At 56.7% G+C, this 24,197-nt stretch overlaps 2 protein-coding genes across 4 annotated transcripts in view; one reads left to right on the top strand and one right to left on the bottom strand.

The window, feature by feature from the left end:
- Positions 1-638: 638 nt before the first annotated feature.
- Positions 639-23,600, bottom strand: ATG4B (autophagy related 4B cysteine peptidase). Of its 3 annotated transcripts, none has more exons than XR_013993569.1 (13): positions 23,474-23,600; positions 15,757-15,858; positions 15,534-15,605; positions 13,819-13,917; positions 13,355-13,456; positions 12,800-12,872; positions 11,323-11,402; positions 5,185-5,378; positions 4,602-4,680; positions 4,235-4,380; positions 3,794-3,850; positions 2,221-3,378; positions 639-2,132 (listed from the first exon to the last, which is right to left on the bottom strand). XR_013993569.1 is itself a non-coding variant. In XM_081052441.1 (13 exons), exons 1-13 carry the CDS (start codon positions 23,481-23,483, stop codon positions 2,059-2,061), a joined length of 1,182 nt encoding a protein of 393 aa, XP_080908567.1. In that variant the 5' UTR covers positions 23,484-23,600; the 3' UTR covers positions 639-2,058. The 3 variants fall into 3 exon arrangements, 2 of the variants coding, with proteins under 2 accessions (XP_080908567.1, XP_080908568.1); XM_081052441.1 differs by having other exon boundaries at positions 3,285-3,378; XM_081052442.1 differs by lacking the exon at positions 23,474-23,600 and adding an exon at positions 22,592-22,782 and having other exon boundaries at positions 3,285-3,378.
- The window catches only part of THAP4 (THAP domain containing 4), a 48,620-nt gene continuing 48,016 nt past the window's right edge, over positions 23,594-24,197 (top strand). Inside the window, exon 1 of the mRNA XM_081052438.1 lies at positions 23,594-24,183. Coding sequence (XP_080908564.1) covers positions 23,822-24,183 — 362 coding nt within the window. The 5' untranslated portion in view covers positions 23,594-23,821. The remainder of the gene's footprint in view (positions 24,184-24,197) is intronic.

Genomic DNA, 24,197 nt, shown 5'->3' with positions numbered 1-24,197 from the left:
AGGCCTCAGCCCTGCTCACGTCTGGGTTTGACCTCTGCCCCCAGGTTCCTGAGGAAGTCTGTTGTTCAAAGCCACTGGGTGTGGAGATTTGTTACAGCACCAGACGCTGATATGGGCATTTTCCAGAGGCCACAACTCGGCGTCCGGGGCCACCTCGCCTGGGGACCTGCAGACTGCAAAGCTGCTTTCCTGTCTGGCCTTGGTCCCATGGCATGTAGACACTGAGGGTGGGCAGCTGGGCATGGGCCGGGGTCACCCCACAGGACTGCTGGGCACAGCAGGCAAGCGGACTGGCTGAGGCACCCAGTGCCTGCCCTGGGAGCAGCGTCAGCTGGCCTGGAGGGACGTCCGTGCGCCACACTCAGTGGCCTTCCCACCGCCCTCTTGGTGAACAGGCACCATGTTTTCCCCAATCCTTTCCTTGGTTTCTTGCTTCAGAACCACCGAGGCCAGTGTCACAACTCATAGAGCCGTGTCACAGGGAGGCTGCGGGACAAGTGGGGAGACAGCGTGCACAAGTCGACAAATCCTCACTGAGACTGTTCTATGGGACACAGGAGCTTAGAAAACGTTCGTTCTCGTTCTTATCACACCTGACTATATAACTCGAAAAATGAAGACACAGACAACACAGTTTTCTATTGAAATTGTAATTATTTACCATGAAGAATTGCAAACTATACTAAGAATGAGCAACATTCCTTCAATAAGCCTTTTTCAAAACACTAAGACAAAGCTCCCCTTTGGTCAACTTGTCACCCTCTCCCCCACTGGTACGAGAAGCAGGAGCTGCAGCGAGACCTTCCTGGCCCCCCCGCAAGTGGGGATGGCACTTTCCCAGGTTCAGCTGAAGGAATGGAAACGTCCCAACCTTCCTTCCCTCCTCCTTCCCCACCCAACCCGAGGACAAAGGGGGAGGACGGCGGGAGGGACAAAAAGACAGAAAAAGAGGAAAATAACTTATGTCAGCAACACTGGGAGCTAGGGTGTCCTCTGCCACCTTGTGGGCTGGTGGGACCAGGCCCAGCTGCAGCCGCCCAGGGAAGGAGGGGCTCCGCGAGAGGAAGGCTCCCTGGGAAGAAGGCTGCACCGCCCTGAGCTGCCCCAGCTGCCGACACACAGATCCCAGGGGGCGGAGCATGGACAGCAAGGCTGCGTGGGGGCAGAGCCCTGGGGCCCCGGACACCAGGATGCAAGGCGGCAGGTGCTGACATCGGTCAGTGCTGAGAAGGGCCTGGAAACGTCTCCACATGAGCGATGAGAGACGGGGTACCTGTCTTGCACCATAAACTGAGGGTTTTACCCTCTGGCCCCAAACCATCTGAAGCCTCGGTGACCTGGAGGGCAGTCCTGAGGACGGAGACGGAGATGGAGGAAGGCTCCGGGCACCAGCGTGCCTGGCCCGCTCTTCCTCTGCCAGCCAGGCTTGCAGTGTCCCCACACCCCGCCATGGGCCTTTGGGCCACAGCCAGGGCAGCTCCCCACCACCCACTGCCCAGTGGGGGGAAGCTGGCGGAACCATCAGCAGCTCGTGGGGCCGTGAAGATGTGAGAAAGGCAGGCCACATGTGGCTTCCCCTGCGCTGTCCTGGCGAGTCACATGCAGGTGACCAGCCCTTGCCGTTTCTGTCCCATCTCCCACTGAGGCAGCCCCAGGAACCCCGGCAGGGCTGCCGGCCGAGGGCGGGGCCCAGTCCACAGCAGCCGTCCACAGGTCTTCCAGACGTACTGGGAACACGTCCAACAGAAATTCATGTCTGTGACCTCAAACAGGACTTTAATTCCAAAGCAAACCCAGAACCAGAGCCCAGGAGGAAGCAGGATGGAGCAATGCTGACGCAGGGCTGGTGCGATGTGCTGGCCTACGTCCCAGCCCTGCAGTCAGGCCTCCAGGAGGACAGGGCCGGCCTCCGGCCGAGGGCAGAGAAGGCGGGCACGGCACTCGGCAGGCAGGCGCTGGATGGATGAAATGCGTGGCACCATGTGCCCCGAGGCCGGGCTGGGCTCTCGACGGCGTCCCAGCGAGGGCCAGTGGAGATGTCCCGACTCCAGGATGATTTCAAAGGGACAAGATTTCGAAGTCTTCATCCTCTGAGTCAAAGAATCTTTCTAGTCGCTCAACATCAGAAGACTCTACAAGAAATAAGACAAAACGCGATCAGACCCCTGCCTGGGGATTCTGGGTGTGGGGAGGGAGACAGCACCTGTGGGCAGCACCCACCACGACCGGCACTGGGCCCACTCGCCGGAGCTGGTCCTGCCTGCGCCCGGCCGTTGAGGGAGCTCCCTCATGGTGGCCTCCATGGTGGAAGGCCAGAGGACGGACTACTCAGCTGAGGTGTGCGGCCTCCGCGCTGGCGGGTCTGGGCAGGCCCCGAGCTTCGGCTGGCAGGGATGGGCAGGGGGAGAAGGCCAGAGGCTCTTTCAGAAAGAGGAGGAGAGCAGACGTACCTCCTGCCACAGCCCAGAGGGAAGTGACAGGAGGCAAGGGCCACTGGTCCCAGGAGGAAGTGCCGACTCCTGTGCCATCTGGGGCTGAAGAGGCATCTGTCCTGAGTGTCAATGCCAGCACCCCGACCCCTATGTGCCTTCCAGCAGGTGGTGAGCTCCATCATGGTCCTCGGGCTCTTCAGAGACAGGCCAAAGGGCTTGTGTCCTCATTGATCCTCAGAGAAGGGACAGCTGGCTCGGTCGTCCTCAGCGGTCGTCAGTACGGGAGGCACAGGACTCCACCGTGGTCCCCTCCTGGTCTTCATGGGAACACCGACGGAGGCATGCACTGGACAAGCTCACAGCCGCAGTGCCAAGCTCCCGTTTTCTGTGTGCCATGTGCTTGATTCACTTGGGGGAGGCGGCCTGGCCCACTGCGTGGTGGGACGCAGAAGCCTGCCGGCGGCTGTGGCCTGGCAGAGCAGGGCTGGCTCCCACGTGCAGTGCCTAGGGAGCACTGTCATCCCAGAACACCGCGTGTGCTGTGGCTCTTCCAGAACCCCGGGGACCGTGAGCAGCACGCCCAGGTCCATAAGCGCGGGCCAGCGCCTACGCACGTGGTGAAGGACGGGGTCAGGCTGCTACTGCTGTTGAACTTGAGGTGAGAGCAGGGGGATACTCAGCAGCGGCCCTGCCCCACGTCCCACTCACATCACTAAGGATCACGTCTGGTCAAGAGCAATCGGAATGGGATCTTGGGGGAGCATCGCACAGGCCACACCCCACACATAAAACAGGCAGTGCCCGCCCCCCCACCCTCGCCCCCGAGATGTCGCCCTGAGGCCTCGGACTCACCTAAGGACAGGTTCAGGACGTCGGGGCAGGCCAGGTGGGAAGGCTGCTGCTCCACCAGCTCAAACATGGGCAGGGCGCCAGCGAGCAGCGACAGCTGTCAGCAAGACACAGCCCCAAACGTGAGACACAGCCCCAGCCGAGAGGCGGCCACTGTGCCGGTGTGGGAGATGCCATGCTGGCGAGAGCACAGGTGGCCTCTGCACTGAGGCTCACTGAGATGGACCCAAGAGGCACCAGACCACGTGGGGGGCAGGCGCGGGGGCGAGGCCCCTCCACCACCCTCGCCAACGCCAGGCTAATGACCTTAAGAGCCCATCCTCAAGTGCCCAGGCAGGGTCTGTCCCCACGTCCTCTCCTCACAATGAGGATGACGCCAGGAGCAGCAACCATGCGAGGGCCACAGGAGGCTGCACAGCGCATGTGGGGTGCTGGAGAGGAGTGGGGGGCGGGTGCCAGACCCGAGGGCCCGAGCCCACCCCGGCCGTCCAGCGAGGGGATTCGCTACCAACCTTTCTGACTTGCTGGCACCAATCATTAAAGTCGTCCTCAGTCTTACAGAAAAAGCCCTGAAACAAAAAACTGGTAAGCAACGAGTGGCGTGAACAGGCCACAGGCCTCACTCGGACACAGGGGCAGTGACCGTTCCCAGTGCCGCTGCAGGGACCCCGGTGCACGTGCAGACGCTGCTGGGACCACGCGCACAACCGTCCTCACTTCTTCCACTGACTCCGCCCACAGCTCGACCCTGTGCCCTGTGCCCGACTGTTCTGGTCACGGAGACCGCACACGTCTGTAAGGCCTGGGAGGTGAGTCCCAACTGTGCCCCTGGAGCGGGGCTGAGGCTCGACCCTGACCAGCGTGTCCCGAGCAGCTCAGCAGCAAAGGCTCCCAGGACCGGGTGCCCACAAGCTCCTGGGGGCAGTGGAGCCGAGGGACAGAGCGGGACGCACCACAGCAATGGACGGGTCGAGCTCGGCAATGCTCATCCTGCTGGGCGGGTGCTGGCAGTGGAAGCTCTCGTCTGGGATGGAGCAGCCGGCAGCACACTCCACCGCCGGCTGCGTCGTGTGCGGGTCCAGGTAGATGAGTTCCTCACCTGGGAAGACAACAGCAGTCAGCAGAAAGGGAGCCGACGGGGGCCTATCTCAGACCCGACACAGCAAAATCCAGCCGGCTGGACCATGGGCAGGAGTGGGCCATGTTGGAAGGACCCATGGGAGGCAGGCATGCCCAGGAGGGGGCCCTGGCTCCAGCCACCTCGGCGTGGAGGAAGGGCCGGGGGTGAGGCTCCTTGGCACCACTAGGGACCACACTCACCAACGTAGCCGATGAAGTAGTGGGCGCTGTTGGGCTTCCCTCCAATCACCCCCAGGGACTGGGGCATCATGAAACAGTGCTGCAGGAGGGAGTGAGGGCGGGCGCTGAGCAGGCTGGGCTGCTGCCCCCGCAGCAGGAGCTCGCACCCCTCAACAGGGCCGGCTCGGACAAGCGACCCTGCCCTCCTACACAATGAGAAGACATGGTCCTCAAGAGCGTAGTTGGGAAGGAGGACAAGACACGTGCTATGGGCTCAGGAGCATCAACTTGCAGGTATGTCAGGGAAAGCTCTGTGCAGGAAGCGGGCCTGAGGAGGTGGACGATGTGAGGGGCCCTGGGAGGCGGCCTGCACGGTGAGGCCGGATGCTGGTCTGACCACAGGGCGGGAGAAATAAGACAGGAGGCCAGAGGCTAGGGAAGAAAGAGCACGCTCTTGGGAGCACAGGAGAGGGCAGGAGGGGCAGCCAAGACTGGCAGGTAGAGGCCAGCAGTCAAAGGGCCATCAGGGCTGGAGGAAGGAGCCAAGACGGCACCACAGAGGGGTTTCAGCCCCCAGGCCGGTCAGCGAAGAGGACAGACCCACCTTCAGCGTCTCCACGTAGGCCTCATTGATGTCTGTGAGCCCCAGGCGCAGGGGAATGAGAAGCACCAGCGGTCTCCACAGGGACGACCTGTTGGTGACCTCGGCTCCCGCAGGGAACCCATTGCAGTGCTGGCTGCTATCGGCAGGAAACGCCGTGGCCCCAGCACAAGGAGGGCTGGTCCTGCACAACCTTCCTGAAAAAGGGAGACGTGCTTTCATGGCTAAACAGAAGTAGGCAGAAGCTCACCCAAAAGAAAAAACACTGCATTACTCTGTCATAGGAAAAGGGTGTAGTAAGAAAGCCAAGTGCTTACCACAGAATTCAAACTTGGGAAATAAAAGCCGAGATTAATCCTGCCGCTCATAGAGAAGACCCAGACATTTTCTATGAGTGCCTAATTAAGAATTTTTCTTGTGAAATGAAGCACATGCAGAAAATAGTGCAAGAAAACGCTATGTACACCTCAGAGAGCGAAACCAGATCAGGCACCAGGCAGCCGCCAGCCCAGCCAGAGGCAGCACTGGCCTGGTCCTGAATTCCTGTGGACCCCCGCCCCCTGCAGCAAGAAGAGCATCAAGGAATAACTGTTTTCCTTTCAGTGTTTAGGCAATTTATTTCTTCTATCTAAATGTACTGGGTGATCCTTCAGCAAATACGTGAACTGGGGGTATCGTGGAAGGAAGACACATTCCAGCAGCCCCGAGCACCCAGCCAGTGGTCTCTCAACGTCTCCCCACTGCAAGGGACCAGGGTAAGTGGGGATATGGCCCATCCCAGGGCTGGGGGTGGGGGAAGGTGGGGATGCGCTGGGGTGGAAGGGTGAGTACAGGGAGAGCCTGCATCTCATTAAGGCCAGAAAGAGAGGGCTGGTTGGATCGACAGAAATGACAGCAGCAACCAGTCAGGGGAGCCAGAAGGGGTGCCCATGGCCAAGTTTGAGACAATGAGTAATGACCCTAAAAGGTCGTTTAAGAAGAACCCATGAAAGTACTAGCCCTGAAGAAAAGGTGTGAAATATCAATACGGAGTGGGCGGAGGGGAGAAAAGAGGGCTCTCTCCAGGGGAGAGCCTACCAATAATCCTGGAAGGAAGGGACGCCTTACAGAAGCCATCACCTCAGACACCTATATCGTAAGGCAAAATCCCCACTGTGCACTCAGCTTCCTGACTACGCACAAGGGGAGCAGACACTGCCCTAACCGGGAGACCCGCCTCCTGCTGTGATGCACCTGGTCGGACCAGTGGACTGACATGCCTGGGACGGTCCACTGAGCTGGCCCGGGTTCTTCAGAAACGCCAAGCCTAGTGAAACCAGGAGGAACAAGAGGGCTTTCTGGATCGAAGGGACGCAGCACCAGGGGTGACAGAGGCCCTGGGACCCTATAGGAACGCTCATCATTAGTGACGTGGCTGTGGGATGGGCATGAGGACCCTACCAGGTGAGCCATGCTGTGCTTCACCAGGGGCTGGAACTTTCAAAGCAGGTAGTTGGAAACAGAAAGAACTGGAGGAGGGAGTGATTTTAACTTTCTTTTCTGGTGTAGTTGGTCTTTCTGTGGTACTGTGATTTATAGTAAGAAATATATATATTCGGTTTACCACCTGTTGCGGGGCGAGCTCCTAAAAATCCTCCGGAATTTCCTAAGAGCTTACAACTGACTTTTGTTATGTTAATGAGACCTTAGGGAAGCCCCTAAGATGGGGGCTGGTTGCCAAGGGAACCCACAGTGATTAGAGAATTGGAACTTTCCGTCCCACCCCGACCTCTGGGGGCAGCTGGAAACGGAGTTCAATCCCCAATGGCCAATGATTTAATCAGCCACACCTGTGCAACACAGCCTCCAGGAAAACCCAAATGGCGCAGGTTCAAAGAGCTTCCGGGTCGGTGGACACATGGGGATTTGGGGGAGAGCAGCGCCAAGAGTGGGCATGGAAGCTCCTCACCCCTTCTGCATCCCTTCCATCTGGCTGTTCCTGAGTTATATCCTTGTATAATAAACCCGTGACCTTGTAAGTACCGTGTACTTCTGAGTTCCATGAGCTGCTTTAGCAAATGAATGAACCCAAGGAGGGGGTTCCAGGAATCCTATTTATAGCCGGTGTGTCGGAAGCATAGGTGACAACCTGGACTTGCCATCATGTCTGAAGTGGTGGGGAGAGGGGCGCAGTCCTGTGGGACTGTCTCCAGGTAGGCAGTGTCAGAGTTGAGTTGTGGGCACCCAGCTGGTATCGCAGAATTGCTCGGTGGCGTGGGAAAAATTGGTATCAGAATCTTACTTTCTAATTTCTGAACAGATTTCCAGGCTTTTCCCCTTTCTCCCTGATATGGTTACTTGGTGAACTGTACACTGGTGTTTCAAAGAGCCGTGCTGGAATTCATTAGTTCTGCCATTTCTTCCTTTAAACTGTCTCTGCATTCGCCTTCATGGATACCCCTCTTCTGGGGTTCCTTCCGTTAATTCTGTTGTTCTTTCCCTAACTTCTTGAGCTGTATGCTGATTTTCTTCTTTTGCACTTTGTTATCTGGCACTATGTTCAGTGTACATCAGATTCTGATATGTAGTCTGTTAACGTGACATCCTTTGACCCCAAAGCCAAGATAAAGATCTGAATTTTCGAGGTAGTACAGTGTTGTTCTTTTTTTCCTATTTATTCTGCATTAGTTTATATAAATATTCACTGGGCACTTTAAAAGAGGTACATTCTGCCACCAAAACCTAGCGTCTGACATGCATCTATTAAACTCATGGGTTATTCTGGTCCTCTGTAATTTAGTTTTTACCTATTTGAGGTGTCATGTGCTATTTATTTACCAAAGGTTTGACTTTCCTTCGGTAAAATGAGGCATTTGAGGCTGCTCTGTGCTGAGAACATTCCCCTTGCTGACCAGGTCCCACCACTATCACGGACCCTCTTGCATCCTCAAGATGGAGCAGGGCCTGTCGCCGCTGCCCTGCTAGGAACTCACGAGTCTCTATCTGGCCTGTTATGTCACAACATCCTGTTATTAATAAATGGGTTTGCCTTTGCCCCCGGCACCCATTTGTAATTCCCTAGTGCTCCCCTAATATTTTAACATATTTAAATTCTCTACTTCCCCATCAATGGCAACAACTAATATCGAGGCCTTCCCTCACCTCATGAATCCAGGTCTTTTTTTCAGAATTCTGAACATTTTCCAGCGTGTGGCACCAGTGTGAACCGCCTTTCTTCACAGGCAGGTTGTTACTACCACTTCTATTATTCAGATGTTTATACAAGTTTCTCTTTATTTTTGCAATTTGGGATGTCACTAGCGACAAGTATATTTAACACATTCTTGATAAAACAAACAAACTGGGGGTTCTTTAGCTCTAAACACCCAACTGTTCTTCCAGCTCAGGGGGTTTTCTCCTGCTCCTTCACTATCACCTCCATTGGGTCCTGACGTCACCGTGCACACAGCCACCTGTGTCCCTATTTCTGCCATCGGATTCTGCGCCCCCACACCTCTTCTGACCATACCTGTATTCAGTGTGCGTCCGTCAGTATCACTTTTCCTCACTGCCACACTCTCCTCTGCAGTGTGCAATGTCTCCCTAGATTCAGCGACGTCCCCCGGCTCCTGTGCTTACAAAGGTGTGACTGCCCACGCTCACAGGACCTGCTCTGCGCGTCCTGCCTGGCCCTCAGGGGAGGACAAGACGGGTAGGGAGGTGGACAGGGACACCCAAAGAGCAAGGCCTCCCCTCCTGTGGCACGCTATCTGTAAAGTCTGAGCACGAACGTCCTAAGCCACCTCGTTCACTGGGGAGGGACTTTGGTGGGGTCTGACACCAGCGGCCCGCTCCCAGAAAGCAGGAGGAGTCCCTGCTGGGCCAGGCAGTTTCCTGCCTTCACTCTGTTGAATTCAAGTCTCCCTCCTGGACTGCAGCCCTGGGCGGCTCTGAGTGCTGAGCTAGAAACTCCGGAGACACGTCGTGGCCGAGGCCTGCGTGCTTCTCCGCGGGGGCTTGGAGCCAAAGTGATCCGTGCGGACCGTTCAGAGCCACCTGCACTCACCCTGCACCTCACTAAACTGTTCTAAGTCCCAGTACCCTAGTGGGTGGTGTTCTGAGGCTGTTCTTCCTAAACTTGGGGCCGGACATCTTCCACTTGTCCCTGTGACACGCACGTACCCCTTCTGACTTGGGGGAGCAGAGGACAATGCAGCGAGACTGGGCCCTGATTATGGCCAGGCAGCCACACACATCCCACTTGGGAGCCTGTTAAAAACCCAGGGTCAGACCCCTCCCAGAACCAGACCCACCGCTCCTCGGATGAGCCCAGGTTCGCACCTTGTCACACTTCAGCACTGCTGCTCTGAGCAACCGAGACCCCCAGCAGGGACTGGAACAGGCCAGCCTCCAAGGCCCCACCAGTGCCCCAAACCCCAGAGGGATGGAGGTTCTGGAAAACACCTTGTCCCTGCCCCTTGTGGCCAGTGCACCGGAGCAAGCAGCCTCTAGTCTGAAGCCAGCAGTGGGACGAGTGACGGGGCCGGCCCCTGAGGTGGAAGGTGGGTGAAGGACAATGGGGTAAGTGGTTTCCCCAGCACTGGGGGGAAAAAGAGATTATGGTGTGACGGGGTATTATGCAGCCAGAGAACATCTAGTTAGAACACCTTCACTGACAGGAGAAACACAAAAAAACACCGGAAGGAAGGGTGTGCAAATGTCAACGGGAGCAATTTGACTTTTAAAATCTAGTGGTTCCCCCACTCCCTTTGTACATTTCCTAAGTTTCCACAGTTTTAGAAAAACTTCAAGAACTAGAATGAGGAGAAAGGACAGAAGACATCTGCGTCCTTCTCTCATGGCCCCAAGTTGATCAACTCTTGGGGAACAAAGCTATTAACGGACGGTGGCCCTGGCAGACCATTCAGAGCTGCAGAACCAGTGATGCTTTTTATTAAGAAGCCATGTCCCCGGCCCCCTGATCCTATGCTGACAGTGTCCCCACAATGAAGTGAAGAAATGGAGCCCCCAGTCACTGGCGGGAGGCTATACCCCGTGGGATTGCACACATACACATACATGGCCACACATCACACCTGCAGTCAAGTGTGCAAGACCTGCTTGTAAATGTCCTTGGCGACCTGGAAATCTGCACTTAGAATGATGTTGCTCAAAGTGCACCCTCTTACATAAAACTGGAACCAAGGCAACAGCCTGCATGTTGAACCTCAATAAAATTGGGTTTGGGGCAGCTTTGGGTAATTCGTTGGGAAAAAGGTGCTGAGTAGAAAAGTTATTAAGGCATGAAATACAATGAGCTTTGTCAGCTTACAGAATGTAAAGCACGAATTCAAAACTGACGCACGACAGGCTATCTGCCAGAGCCAGCCCTCACTCCCCTATGAACTGCAACTTTAGCATGCCTGCATTCCTGCAGGTTTCCAGGGAATCCTTCCAGAAAGGAGCAGAGCTACATTCCCGTTTCACGTCACACCTCGGCCGAGATGGCAGAGCTGACAAGTTGGCCTGCTTTTCCTGGCAGTGCCACCAACACACAAGAATACATGCACAAGTGCAGTGAACCCTGGCATGCCTCAATGACGGCACCAAGCAGCCCAGCTCTGGAGAGGACGCAGGCCCTTTCCTCAGCCTGGTCCCCGCCTGCTCTGAATGACTCAGTCACACAGCCCCTGATGAAACAGGTAAAGAGTTAACAGGAGTGGGCTTGTGAGCTGGCAGGAAAGAGCTTAGAAATTAACTGCTTGGCTTGGAATCTCCCAGCCAGCACTGCACCTGTAAGCTGACAAGCACCTTACACCCATCATAGATGGGAACAGAACGGTTCTCGGAAGAAGCCCCTGCAAGCTGACAAGCACCTGGCATCGTGCACAGAGAAATAGAAAACCCCAGCTGAACAGAAACCCATGGCAGCCTCTTTTCTAGACACTGCCATGGGCACCCTTGCTGCCCGACTTTCAGTAAACCTTTTCTTGCTTTCCTACTTTTCCCAGGCCCGTGATTTCTTTCACTTTCTGTGATCAATCAGGGGTATCCAAAAACAATACACCACCCCCAAGGCGAGGCACTTCTGGGCGTCAGGCAGGGATGTGTGCTCGGCAGCTGCTCCCCGAGTCCCGCCAGTCCCGACCCACCGTCACTTACTGATGTCCTCCATCACCACCGTGTTGTCCATCGCTATGTGGACGGCCAAGGCGCTCCACGTGTCAAAGACAGCAAGTTTCCTAACAGAAAGGGGAGGACACACCAGTGAGCAGCGTGATTCAGACAACACGCCTTGGGGGCCTGCAGTCACCTGGGAGTGCCAAGCAGAAGGGGGATGGATGGCTGACTCAGACTTTACGAAGTTTGAAGAGACTTGAGTAGGACGGCAACGAGAAGGAAGCCAGCAAGGAGGCAAGAGACGGGTGTGGACCAGGGTGAGGACAGCAAGGCAAGGCACACTGGCCAGGTGTGTTGAGAGGAGTCCAGGCGCGCCGTGTGTGGCCTGAGTGCTGGGAGGGTGGTGCTGCTGTCACTGTAGAAGCAGGCCGTGTGGGGGAGGGGCCAACCTGGGTTCTGGCCGTTAGGTGGGCAGGTCCCTTGGACATCCAAGGCACCTGGCTGAGTTGGCACCTGGACGGGCACCTGGAGTCTGGGGAGCTGTGCGTGCAAAGAGCAGCGTGGACAGAGAAAAGAAGCAGCCAGAGGCCCAAGGCATGCCTGCAGTGCTCATAGGCGGTGGTGGGGAGGGGCAGTGACAGAGGCCAGGACGGCCAGAGGGACAGAAGGACTGGAGGGCATGGCTCCATGGCCCGGGTTTGCAAAGCCAGCAAACTGCTTGCTGGGTCGTGACAGAAACTCGACCTTGACGGGGCTGCTTCAGGGCAGCAGTGGGGACAAAGGTGGCAGTGAACGGTACAAGACAGGCAGAGAGCACACAGACCACATTTTCAAGGCAGACAGAGCTGGACCCAGGACCCTAAAGGGTGTGGGCGGGGCTGCAGACAGAGGACAGTGGGCAGGCTGGGGGACTGGCAGGAAATTGGACATGGAAGAGAAGGAAGTGCCCAGAGGGTCCCGAGGAGTCCAACAAGGGCAGCTGGGTAGAGAGGGCAGCCATCTATCACGAGGGCAGGCTGGGGATGGGGAGAGAAGCGCAACCTCAGGAAGGCCGAGTGTGGGAGACTGTGGGACAGGGAGCAGGCGGCAGACGCACGAAGCAGGAGGTAGAGAGGAACGTGGCTGGACAGAGAGCTTTCAAGGAAGGGGACAGGGGTCAGAACAGAGGCAGAGCCACACAGCATCTGCCTGCACTGAGGGCCACCTTCCCCCAGACGGCTGTCGTGTGGACCATTTTCAACCTCCCCGACCATCACCACAATGGGCGGGTCCACTGACAAAGAACAAAGGCCCAAGCCAATAGGCACAATCTGGATGAAGGTATTCACCCCATGACAAAAACTAAATCCCGATTCATAAGGTCATGGGGATGGTCACCTCTGAGGACCTTCCTGAAAGCCCTGAAAACAGGGTGAGAGACCCCTCACGTCCTTTAGCAGCAAGCCTCAGGAGTCTGCAGACCCCAGCCCACGAACACCACGTTCCCCAGGGAAACGGAGGGATGGGCCTCGGTACATACTTGAGGACCTGGGCGACCGTGTTGGGCCCGTACCACTGGCCGATGGACTTGCCCTCGCCAACTCCCATTTGCGCTGCAGGAAACAGATCTGATTAGTGACACACATGCCCGATCCTCCAACACCCCTCCGTCTCCTTAGAAGAGGCCGGTCCTGGCGGCATGTGGCATTAGGGACCCTTTACAGGCAGGTTTGTTCTTACTGCCAGACTCCAGCCCTTCCAGGAGGAATGGGATTAAGGAAGTGAAATGACAGATCGATGAGTTCAGAGCTGCATTTTTACTTCCTTCTACAACTGAGACCATGAAGCTCAAAAGATGGACTTGTTAAAACAAAGGAGCATTCAGACTCGCTGATGGGCGTGGAGAGGGACAGACCTCCGCGGTCACCGAGACGGATTTGCAGACACGTGACGGCCAGGCGGGGTGAGGATCAGGTCTGAGCGCGCTGGCCCACCCCAGCAGCCCCGGTGCTGACAGGCCTCTGGCCGCCAGGCTCGCAGGAACCCCCGACTCGCGGCCCACTGGCAAGTGGCCGTAGCGCACCGCAGCCCCCACCTATCTGGTGGATGGAGTAGTAACTGTCCTTCCTGTCCATGAATGCGCTGAGGACGTTCACGTAGCCATCCGGCTGCCTCTTCTGCTGTGTCCACCTCCAATCTATTGGGGCAGAGGCAGAAGTGCAGTTTTACCAGATGGGACCAAGGACCCTTGGCTCTGTGAAACTCACGACACAGATGACCGACACCATTCTGAACCCCGCTGAAGTCAAAGCCAGTTCCCCAGGATTCTGACTACACTGACCCGTCAACATAAATCCACGCGGACAGAAGAGAAGGTTGCAGGGGTTCAAAGACCATTTCCAAAAAACAACATTTATCAGCCCTCTTTCAAGTCACTCATTTAACTCAGTGAGAAGCAGTGGGTCATTTCCTCGAGCCATCCGTGCAACTCACCCTGCATTTTACGTCACCCACCCAGTCGTCCGTGCCTCCCGAGGCCACTGTCACAGCGCCACTCACCTCGGCCTAGGTGCCGGCACAGCAGGGCTTGGGCAAAGATCATCTGTCCACAGCGCAGCATGCAGCCCCAGCCCGTGTCTGAGGTGGGGCCGGTCCCCCCTGTCGTGGCAGACAGAAAGCAGACTGACTGTCAGGCGGTCCATCAGGAGACTCCAGCGCAGGAGGCAGCGACCATAACGTGCTCGGTCGGCTCCACACTGAAATGTCAGTTCCCTCTTGGTGACACACTTCCTAGAACCTGGTCGTGCCAGCCTGCACTGCTGGGACATTCATGTCCCAGCAAAACCCTCCAAATGGGCAAAACGTGTGAGCAGGTCAGTCACAGAGAAATGAGCACGAGGAGATGCTGGGCCCCGCCAGTCACCAGTGGGTGAGGAGCCCACCGCAGGCCATCAGGCAGGCAGGGGCATGGGCCGTGGGGAGAGGGCAGGCGGCTCAGCACTAAAAGCTCACATGCCCTCAGCCACATGCATCACTTCACAGGGCATGTGGTGGTGCTTCAGGGATGGTGACACAGGCTCTGACGTGACAGGAAATGCCCTCCACCCTGAGCATCGGAAAGGCCCCAGGCACGCGGATGGTGGACGAGCAGACCCAGGGCCAGACCACAAGGGCCACAGTGTCACCTCCCAGCCTTGGGAAGCCCCGCCCACACATGTGGGTGGACACAGCCCACCTCTTGGGGCAGTGGTGGGCACAGACACAGCCCACCATGGTCCTGTCCCCCCTCATGTCTACGGGGCTGCGGGAGGAAACACCACCCTGGCCTGTCCTCCTCCCGTGTGTTCAGACACCTGATCTGTAGGGTAGCGCTATTCCCCATGGCGGGCGGCTGACCCCTCCCCTTGCAGCCAGGGCCAAACAGGTGTGCGACCAGCCGTCGTGGGACGAACAGCCATTCCCAGAGCACCTGACACATCACATAGCACATGTGCCTGTGCTGGCACTGGTCTCGTTTCCCTACATTTCAGTGTCCCTGAAAGGCAAGCATTCAGGCGACTTTACGCCACCTCACTTCCGGAGAACAGAAGCAACCACATCTTGGAGAGGGACTGCACGGAGACCAGGCATCCAGATTTGTGGGCTCCTGGCCCTGAACCTCTGGTCTCCAGTCCTCCGACTGCAAAGGCCAGGCCAAGAGCTGGTCCCACTCTGTGCCCACCTCCAGGGTACAATGATGAAGAATCAGTTGTAATGGAACAGACTTCAGTGTTCCGTGAAGACGCGTGACATCCACCTCACCCTTTAGCTCTCCCCACAGCCAAGTGTGGACCACACTGGAGAAGATGGCTATGGCGGGTACAGGGCCACACTTGGGCCTACGGCCCCACCCAAGGACAACATTCAAATGCGAAGCCTATCCAAAGCCCCTGAAGCAACTCCTTGTCTTTGCCCCCCCCATGGTGACACAATGCATCACATTTCATTCTAGTCTACATTTCAATGCTGGTCGTGACTCATTATCCAGCTTTTCAGACCCAGTAACCAATGGTGACTTGCGGTGGGAAAAGCAATACCAGGAGCTTTGTCTGGAAGGGAGCTCTGTCAGGACTTGGGGAGAGACCTCAGCTGGCTGACTTACAGAGGTAGCTGTGAAGACTAAAATGAAGTGGCAAGGATTTGGCATATTCAAGTCAAATGACTCAAAAACCTAAGTTGTCCCCTCTCTAAAATGTGTCCATTTCATCACACGTTGTAACAAATGGAGTACTTACCGATGGCTGGGAAGTTTTTCCTGTATGTAAACCAAAGTCTGGACGCCACATCGGACAAGATCTCGTCCTTTTCTAGAGAATGTTTAAAAGAAGAAAACATGCACACACACAGCCGTGAGTACGTAGGTCGTATGTCACAGAGAGTTAGCAGGTAACTATTATCACAACACACTTTTCGCAGCCTGAGCGCTCAGAGCACAGCAGGCTCCCACACCGCTGATACCTGTGAAAATGCTGTATTTTCTACCCAGTATCCAAACAGGCTCCGAGGTCTCTGGGAAATCTTCAAACTCGGCAAATCGGAGAGTGTCATAGGTCAGAGTAGCTAGTAAAACCAAAGACACACAATGATCAAATTTTTATAACTTCATAAAACAATATCACAGCTCACTTACTGCATTTCCGTGTAAAAAATAAACCCCATGTGGAATTCTGCATCTCAGGGTTGCCTGACAATCGCCACTGATAGAGCAAATGTGTAATGTGTGGGGACAGGGAGGGGGGCCTGCCAACCCACTGCCTGAGCCTTTCAGATTCAAAGCTGGAGTCAGTGCCTGGCAGAAGGGCAGAACCGAGGGTGAGAGACCAACCAGGCGCTAGGCCCAGCGGAGAGAAAGCAAAAAACAAAGCAAACCAAAATCAAAACAAAAAATAAAGCCTCCTGATTGAAACACTTGTTTTAGACTTCAAATGTTTCAAACCTAAGCAGCAGGAATAAAATGAAACCACACCCTTATCTGTGGATGTAAGGGAGGCCACAGCCAAACTGAGGGAGAGCAAGCTGGCAAAGCTGTCCCCCCCTGGCCAGGCATCACCTCGGAGCATGTGCCCAGAGGGCTGCTTCAGGGGCAAGAAACATGAGCCGTACCACACAAAGGGGGTCCTGGTGCCCCCCCAGATTTCTTGGTGAGGAGCAGTTAGCAGTACAGGGTGCTAGACAGTGTGCTAACTCCTATGTGGGGCACTGAGCACCAGAAATGGAGACAAACGTCCCCTGAGGCTCCCGGTGCCAGAGGCCTGGAGATCCAGGCCAGACCACGCTTTCACTTCAACGACCAGAAGGGCACAGGCACCGGCGTCCACGGGTGACGCCCCACTTTCTGAGGAGGTCGCTGTGTGTAGGGCACGGGGTCTACTCACTAAGCGAACAAGACCAGAGCCCCATCCTACTGACTTGCTGCTGTGAAGAAACTAGACAGGCCCAGGGGCCATCCCGGCCACAAGCCGAAGGCTGAGGAAACTGGTCCCTGCCCTAGGGCCCCCGGCCCGCGAGGCAGGCTACACGCAGTGGGTTCCAGGAAACTCATCGCTGCAGCTGCTCTTCAGAGAAGCCTGAACACAGCCCTCATCTGATGCCTGAAGCAGTCCCTGGGCAGTCACAGCCTTCACCTGCAACTTCACAGAAATGTTTGGAAATCAACACTGTCACGTTTCTCAGTTATGTTAAGCCTTTGGACAATAGCTCCACCTTTTGGTAAAAGTGACATATGCTATTTATTTTTTAAACACCCAGGCTACAAAGCTATGTCAGCGTTGCGTGCAGCCCCATGCCCAGCAGTGGAGCCCTCCAGAGGCCCCACGGCAGGTCCCTAAGTGAGGCCACAGCACCTGTGGCCTCATCTTTACCCTCCAACACCGGGAGGCTCGGGCCCCACAGACACAAGCCCAGCAAGGTCTTGCGGCTCCACAGCATGTCGCTCCCGTGTGTCCACGCCACAACCAACTCGGGGTCCCACCAGGGTGCCCTGTGGGCTTCCTGCGTGTCTTCTCGGGCACACTTGGGGGTAGGGGTGAACAGGTGCTGGCTGGTGCCTGGCGGCCGGGTACACACAAGGTTCCTGGCCTCTCGGGGTGGAAATTCCCTCAGCCAGGAAATGGGAAAAATACCAGGACGTCCTCGCAGTGTGGCTGTGCTGTCCACGAAACCCTTTCCAGGAGGTGCTCACAGAGGCCGGCGACACAAGTGTTCTGAGGCCGGCCTGCGTCACCACCATCCAGGTGAGCATTTCACGACAGCCAGAAGCTGAACTGGGCACGCAGCTCACCCCCTATCACAGGGCTGGGAGAGCAGGCCCCGCAGCCACAGCAGGTCCGTGCTCGGCACGTTAAGGAACCCGTGGGCGTTGGGGCCTCCCGCTCTGGCCCCTCCTCGCCTGAAAGCCAACTGGGTCAGACAAGGCCGTGCAGCCCAGGCTTCGTGCAGGGGCTCTGCTCTGTTGTATCCCACACGGCTGGGCTTCCACAGGGTCACCTGAGCTGCACTGTGGTCGCGAACACACAACTTAACGTCCCAGTTCACATCTCCTTTTCACATAAGATTGTGTCTGTACACAATTATAAAAACTGAGTGGGGACGAGTGACAAGTCTGTCTTCTCGAGGTGCTGAAAACATGGTGTCTCTGCCCATGACCTTCAGCAACCACTGCCTTCTTTTGCCTGCAGGCCCCAACCAATATGTAGACTCAAAGTCACAATGTTTACTGTCAAGGAAAAAGGACGCCGACAGCTCCCGTTTCATTCCAATTGGCCGTAGTTCTCACCTGGCCAGAGCCAGACACACGGCTGCTATGCAAGGGCTCCCAGGACAGCGCTGCGCACAGGCCGCTCACACCGCCAGAGACACGGGGGAGGCCGAGCGCCCTGGCCGTGGCACCGCGCTAGGACCATGACACTGTACGGTGCGTCTGCTCTAGCAGAGGGCGCACTGATGCACTCTGCAGATACCTGGCTTCCCATATTAAGAAAATGATGACAGGCAAGGAGACAATAGGTGAGGAAGGAAGCCAGGCTCATTCCGAGAGGAGGGTGACAAAGCCTGGGGCAGCGCTGACGTTGAGGACTCTCCATCACTGAAGTGGCAAAATGCAAAGCAGGCACATTTCTTAGGTTTATTAGCAAATTTTATAGGCAATGAAGCCAACTTCAGAGGGATGGCAGTCAGAGGTGTTCTATTAAGTTAGAACACATCACCCACTCCCTACTGTAACTGAGAAAATTATGGGTTGTGTGGCCTGATTCTTTACCCCTAAAGCCGGTGAGGAGACCGAGACTGGAACCACCAAGAAGCAACCCCAGATCGCGCCAGCCAAGCTGGAACCACTGAGTGACAGCGCACATTATCTGCGGGGCCCCTCGGGGCTTCCAGTGTTCACATCACCACGCTTCCTGTCTCAGGAAACACCCAGGCCTCCCGCTCCTACAGCTGAGTGTGTGTCCCGTGTGCCTCCAGAAGTGGGTGCAGACACGCTGCCTTCACTCCTCCCACTGCACTGTAACTTCCTCACGACGGATGTCACTGCCTCTCTGTGCCCTGGAGGACGCGACGTGCAGGGAGTGTCCACATTACCCGCACTGCGGAGCCAGACACCTGAGCCACCCTGATCCCCACAAGTTGGGGACCTTTCTGTGCCTTGCTTTTCTCACTGGTAAATGGGAACAGCTGTATCTTCCTCAAGGCTTGTGAGAGGAAAAAACACGTTAATAAATGTGAACAGGCCAAGACCCATGCTGGTGTGTCCTCTGGGACTCCCTGAAATGGGTGACACAAGGATGACAGCTGGAGGAGAGACAGTGTCCATGTCCTGTGACCAGACTGCTGCAACACCTCGTGTAATGTCAACAGGAAACCGCCCTGACATGCGAATATGTCACTACACCTGGATCAGGCTCACACGCTCTCCTCAGAGCCAGAACTGCACTGAGATGAGGCCAGCGTCCGTGCCCCCGCAGCAGTGGTCCAAATGCCGTAAACTTACCCTAAAATACGAGCACCAAGCGCCTCAGACCCGCAGCAACTTGGGCTGGAAAATCAGGTGAAGCACTTCTCGTGCCTGAGCAGCGCACATGTCTTGGCTGGTGTCATGGCCCTGCACTGTCCCCCCTGCACCACAGGATAGCAGCCGCCTGGTTTGCCACAGGCCGGGCACCTGCACAGCTCACTCGGCTCGGCAGAGGTGCCTGGACCAGACCGCCACGCCCCCTGACCTTCTGGATCCTCCTTTCTAATGGAGGAAGGAGCAGTTTTCTGCTTCTAATTTCTATAAAAATTTGTTTTTGGAGATAGAAGCCACTTGCTAGGTGTATGCCACATGATTTAATGTCTCTAAGCCCCGGTCTTCTCGCCCAGGAAATGGGGCAAAGTTGCAGAATCGTCCCGGTGGGGAAAGAACACAGGTGCGGGGCAAGGTGCTGGTGACGTGCACGGCACCACCAGTGGCTCTGAGCACCCCTTCCTCTTTTTGTGCTATTTCAGGCCCCGTGACTTCTGAGACGGTATTAAGTCCCCTCCCTCTGAACAAAACATCACTTTTGTTTTATCATTGATACCAACTGAAACAAAATATGTCCTATCACTTCTCCACGACAGAAAACGGGATGCCAGTTCAGAAAACATTTCAGTAGAAAACTAACACTTGTCTCCTTTAGAACGAAAGCTCGCAATCACAAGCATTTGCGTAGGCTGACCCACACCGGGGGCCACGCTCCGAGGCCCCTCTCTGGGCTCTGCTCTCAGCTGGACCATCAGCCTCTGCCCGCTTCCCAGAGGCTCCCTCATCTCAGTCCACAGCCGGCATGACAATGCCATCCTCCTTCCACTCCACATCATATCGTTTATGAAGCAGTTCACATACCTCCTGAGTTAAAAGGACTCAAACCTCGAAAAGAACGCCAGTCTCCAGACTCCTGGTCATGATTTCCATTTGAAATAAGATGATATGCAGGAGAAGCAGATGGACAGGCGTCGTCCACCTTACGAAAGAGGCCCTATTAGAAGCACTGTCCCCATTTGGCCACCTGGGTCCCAGACGCTTGATACTCCCCTTCCCTGGGATCACCCCCAGAAGGGGAAGCAGAAAGCCCTTTAAGAGCCTGGTAATTCTATTAGAAATAAAGTTTTTATTTAATATTATTAATCTGATAGACAGAAAAACAGGGAATTGCACTCAATAAATGTAAACAACTTCTCTCCACTTAATACCAATTACGTTGTAATTCAACCAGAGAGAACCCCACAAAACCACCATTACATTTCGTTTAGAGCTTACCATGATGCATCATGTTTCAACAATATTTCCCCCTAAAACTTACGTTTTCTGAAAGATTATACTTTGTAAATAAAATCCAAAGAAGGGTTAAGACAATGATTTTGCAAGTAGTTGTTTTTTAAAATCCTTAATACTTTATATGAAGATGCTGGTGGTTCAGTTTTGAATGAAAAAGGGAAGGGAGCGAGGGAAAAGGAGGAAGAGAGAGAGGGAAGAAGGGAGGGAAGGGGCGGAATGGAACCTGGAATTTCGGCTACATCAGAAGAAAACTAGAAAACACTGCTTTAGTGAACACCCTGACAGAGTGTCCACATTAAACTCCCTGCCCTGCACGACCAGCCCTTCTCCCTCGCTGACCTTACACTAGCAGACTGGATTTAGGTTTTACACAAACTCCAGAAACCGAAGGTCTTACAGCCCAGGATGTGTAAGTGATTAATTCACCTTCTGCTTCTTCAGTTACCAACCACGTACCAGACGCAAGGTGAAGCACTGGAGATGCGTGCACAAGACACCGGCTCTGTCTTCAAGGAATGGACAGTGTGGCCATTTAAGTGCTGGCTCCGCCAGTGCCTTGAACCGGAAGTGTTGTGAAGGACAGTGCTGGAGGCTCGGTGGAGAAGACCAGCAGCCTGTGGTCTGCCCAGCACCTCTGGACCGCTACACGCTGGCAGCCCTGGGCACCCACTCCCTGGCTCCTTCTCTTCCCTCCCCAGCTCAGACCCTCAGTGACCTCGTCCAAAGCGGCCTGCCACACACCTGTAGCTCTACTCCCTCAGCTCCTGGCCCTGGATCCAAGGCTTCCTGGATGTCACATGAATGACGGACAGGCACCTCACAGTCAACATGTACAAAATCAGCTCCCACGAGCTCCCCCCACCCCAAGCAGGACATCCCTATGTCTTCCCCGTCTAGTTTCTTAGCTCAGGTCATAAACCTCAGCGCCATCTTCAACTCGTGCCTTTCCATCCCCACAGCTCACCACTTCCAAACTGTAAACAGTCCCATCGTCTCAACCTTAAACACAGCCAGAATTCAAGCTCCTCTCCCCACTGACCGAAGCCTCCAAGACCTCTCGCCTGCCTCACTGCAACAACCCCTAACTGGTCCCCGGGTTTCTGCGCGTGCCCCTCACCAGAGCAGCCAGAGCGAGCCTGCTAAACATACCTCCAGTCACGCCACCCCCCTCTCAAAACCTTCCGAAGGGTCCTATATCATTCAGGACACATGCTCGAGTCCTCACTATGGCCCACCAGGCCCCACGATCGGGCCCAGGCCGTCCCTCTGCCTTCAGCCCCTGCTTCTCACCCCACCTGCTGCACCCTGGCCACAGTGGCCCACTTGCTACTCCCAGAGGACACGCCGCCTTCCTCCTGCAATGCTTCTGGGTCTTGGTCAAATTTACGTCTGCAGTGAGCCCTTTCCTGGCCATCCAGCTACAACTCCAACCCCCTCCTGCATGGCCTCCATCACTCCTGCACATGACCCACAGTACTGGTGTCATGTCTAGAATGTCAGCCAGAGCACGGTTTCTGTGTATTTTGTTCACTTCTCTAGTCCCAGCGCCTAGAACAATGCTCAACAAAAACCTCATGCTCAATAGTAAATGCAGTTTACTGAGTGGGTGACTATAAACAACCAGGAAGGCAGAACCTGTAAGGACCAGGGAAGGCTGGGCCATAAATCACCCCTCAAAGGATGTAAGCGTCATGCCAAAGGAAAGCCACCACAGCCTCCACGCATCATGTGCATTTTTATCAGCATCAACAGAGGCCTTCAGGTGCAGGCAGCTTTTCCACTTTGAAGCAGCCTTCAGTGTCCCATTGGTTGTCATCATCTGGCCACTCCTAACTTCATGATTTTCACGTTTAAGGTAATATGACTGGCGTTAAACTGTGTTTTCCAGCTCAGCCAAGTTTCTCACATGCACGACGTAAGACGAAGTGGCTAAGTAGATAATTCTATTCCTTCCCCACCTCCTGCCCCCGCAAACAATACAACAGTGTCTGATACCTTTTCCTTTCTAAAGAAACTTCGTTCACAAAAAGCTGCACGTGGTTCACAGGTCCTTTGGGAGTCAGGACTGCTGTTTCCTCCAGCCACCTAACATTTACGTGACAAAATGCCCCAAATCATTGAGCTACTGGCCGTACACGTCTGCTTCCCAGCTTCCAATCTAAGACCCCAGTGAGCTTGTGCTGCAACTGCCAGAAAAGAAAACGAAGCAAAAACACTGCCATCCAAGATGACAGGTGGGGTGACGCCAGGCGAAAGGTTTCCTTTACAGACGGGGGGACCCGGGGGCCAAGCGCTGCCCCGGGAACAGAGAACAAAACGCCGCGGGACGAACAGCGGGCCCGGGCGGACCCCAGGGCCTCGCCGGCCACGGCGCGGAGCAGGCGCCGCACGGCGCGCGTCCGGCTCCGGGGGCGGGAGGCCAGGCCGGCCGCGGGCCCCTCCTCCGTCCCACACAAAGCTCGGGGCCCGTGGGCCGGCGCAGCGCCCGTGCTGTGACCGCGGGGCCGCCTCTCGCCCCAGGCTGCCCCGCGCCCTCACCAAGCCGCGGAGCTTCCTCCGCCCGCGCCCCGAGGGCGCCCGGCGCCCCTCCCCGCCGCCCCGGCGCCGCGCTGCCCCTTCCCGGTGCAGCCGGCCTTGGGCGTGCCGGGCCGGTCACCCGGGCGTTGCGGGCGTACGGGACACGCTCCGAGACACGCACACACCCAACTGTCAGATCCGCGCCGGCCTCCCCACGGCCGCCACCCCGGTGCGCTCCGCCCGGGGCCGCACTCCGCCCACCCCGCTGCCCGGCTCCCAGGCAGCGCTGGGCATGTCCCCAGCGACCCCGGGGCCAGGCGAGCGCCATCCGCAGGTCCCCAACGCCGGGCAGGGCCTCACCTGCGTCCATCTTCCCTCTCCGGCCGCCGACTGAGCGCCGCGTCGCTCCGACGGGTCCGCGACGCGACGCGACGGGCCGCCGCTGGGGCCAATCAGAGCGCGGGCGGGGCCGGAAGTGCGCCGGCCGCCATCTTGGCGTACGGCGGGTCCCGGCACGAAGGTCTTAACCCGCGCGCTCAGCTCGGCGACGGCCTTCGGCGCTCTCTCCGAGGACCCCAACAACGACTCCTCGGAGTGGCGGAAGCAGTAGCCGGAGGGCAGCGAGGCCTTGGGGCAAGCGTGTCAGCCCTCCGTAAGCCCGGACTCGCAGGCGCCGCCATCTTGCCGTACGGAAGGGCCCGGCGCGCCATGTCGCCGTACGGAGCGGCCGGCCCGAGCGCCCCCGCCCACCCCCGACGCCGCGAGCCGCGGGCAGCGCCCCGCCGGGTGCCTGAGACCTCAGGGGAGCCGAGGACAGACGGCCGACGGCCGGGAGGCGGGCGCCGCCATCTTGCCGTACGGCGCCGCGGGGGCCGGCTCCCACGTCCCGCAGCCGTGTCTCTGCGCGCCTCCCCTCGGGGCGGTCCCGCTCCGGGCTCGGCACGGCGAGGTGAGGGCCGGAGCCTGGCGGCGTCGCGGCGTCCAAGGCCCGAGATGGTGATCTGCTGCGCGGCCGCGAACTGCTCCAACCGACAGGGCAAAGGGGAGAAGCGCGCCGTCTCCTTCCACAGGTAACTGGGCCCCG

Source organism: Rhinolophus hipposideros, assembly GCF_964194185.1.
Source record: "Rhinolophus hipposideros genome assembly, chromosome: 6".
In the NCBI taxonomy this organism is placed as follows: Eukaryota; Metazoa; Chordata; class Mammalia; order Chiroptera; family Rhinolophidae; genus Rhinolophus; species Rhinolophus hipposideros.
Note: the sequence above shows the minus strand (reverse complement) of the source record. Positions and strands in the feature narration are given on the sequence as shown.

What these genes read in the sequence shown, in the direction of transcription:
- ATG4B (XM_081052441.1), bottom strand. An exon ending in AAAATACAGCATTTTCACAG is followed by an intron (nt 15,606 to 15,756) that starts GTATCAGCGGTG and finishes AACATTCTCTAG; the next exon opens with AAAAGGACGAGATCTTGTCC. An exon ending in CGTCCTGAACCTGTCCTTAG is followed by an intron (nt 2,133 to 3,284) that starts GTGAGTCCGAGG and finishes TATTTCTTGTAG; the next exon opens with AGTCTTCTGATGTTGAGCGA.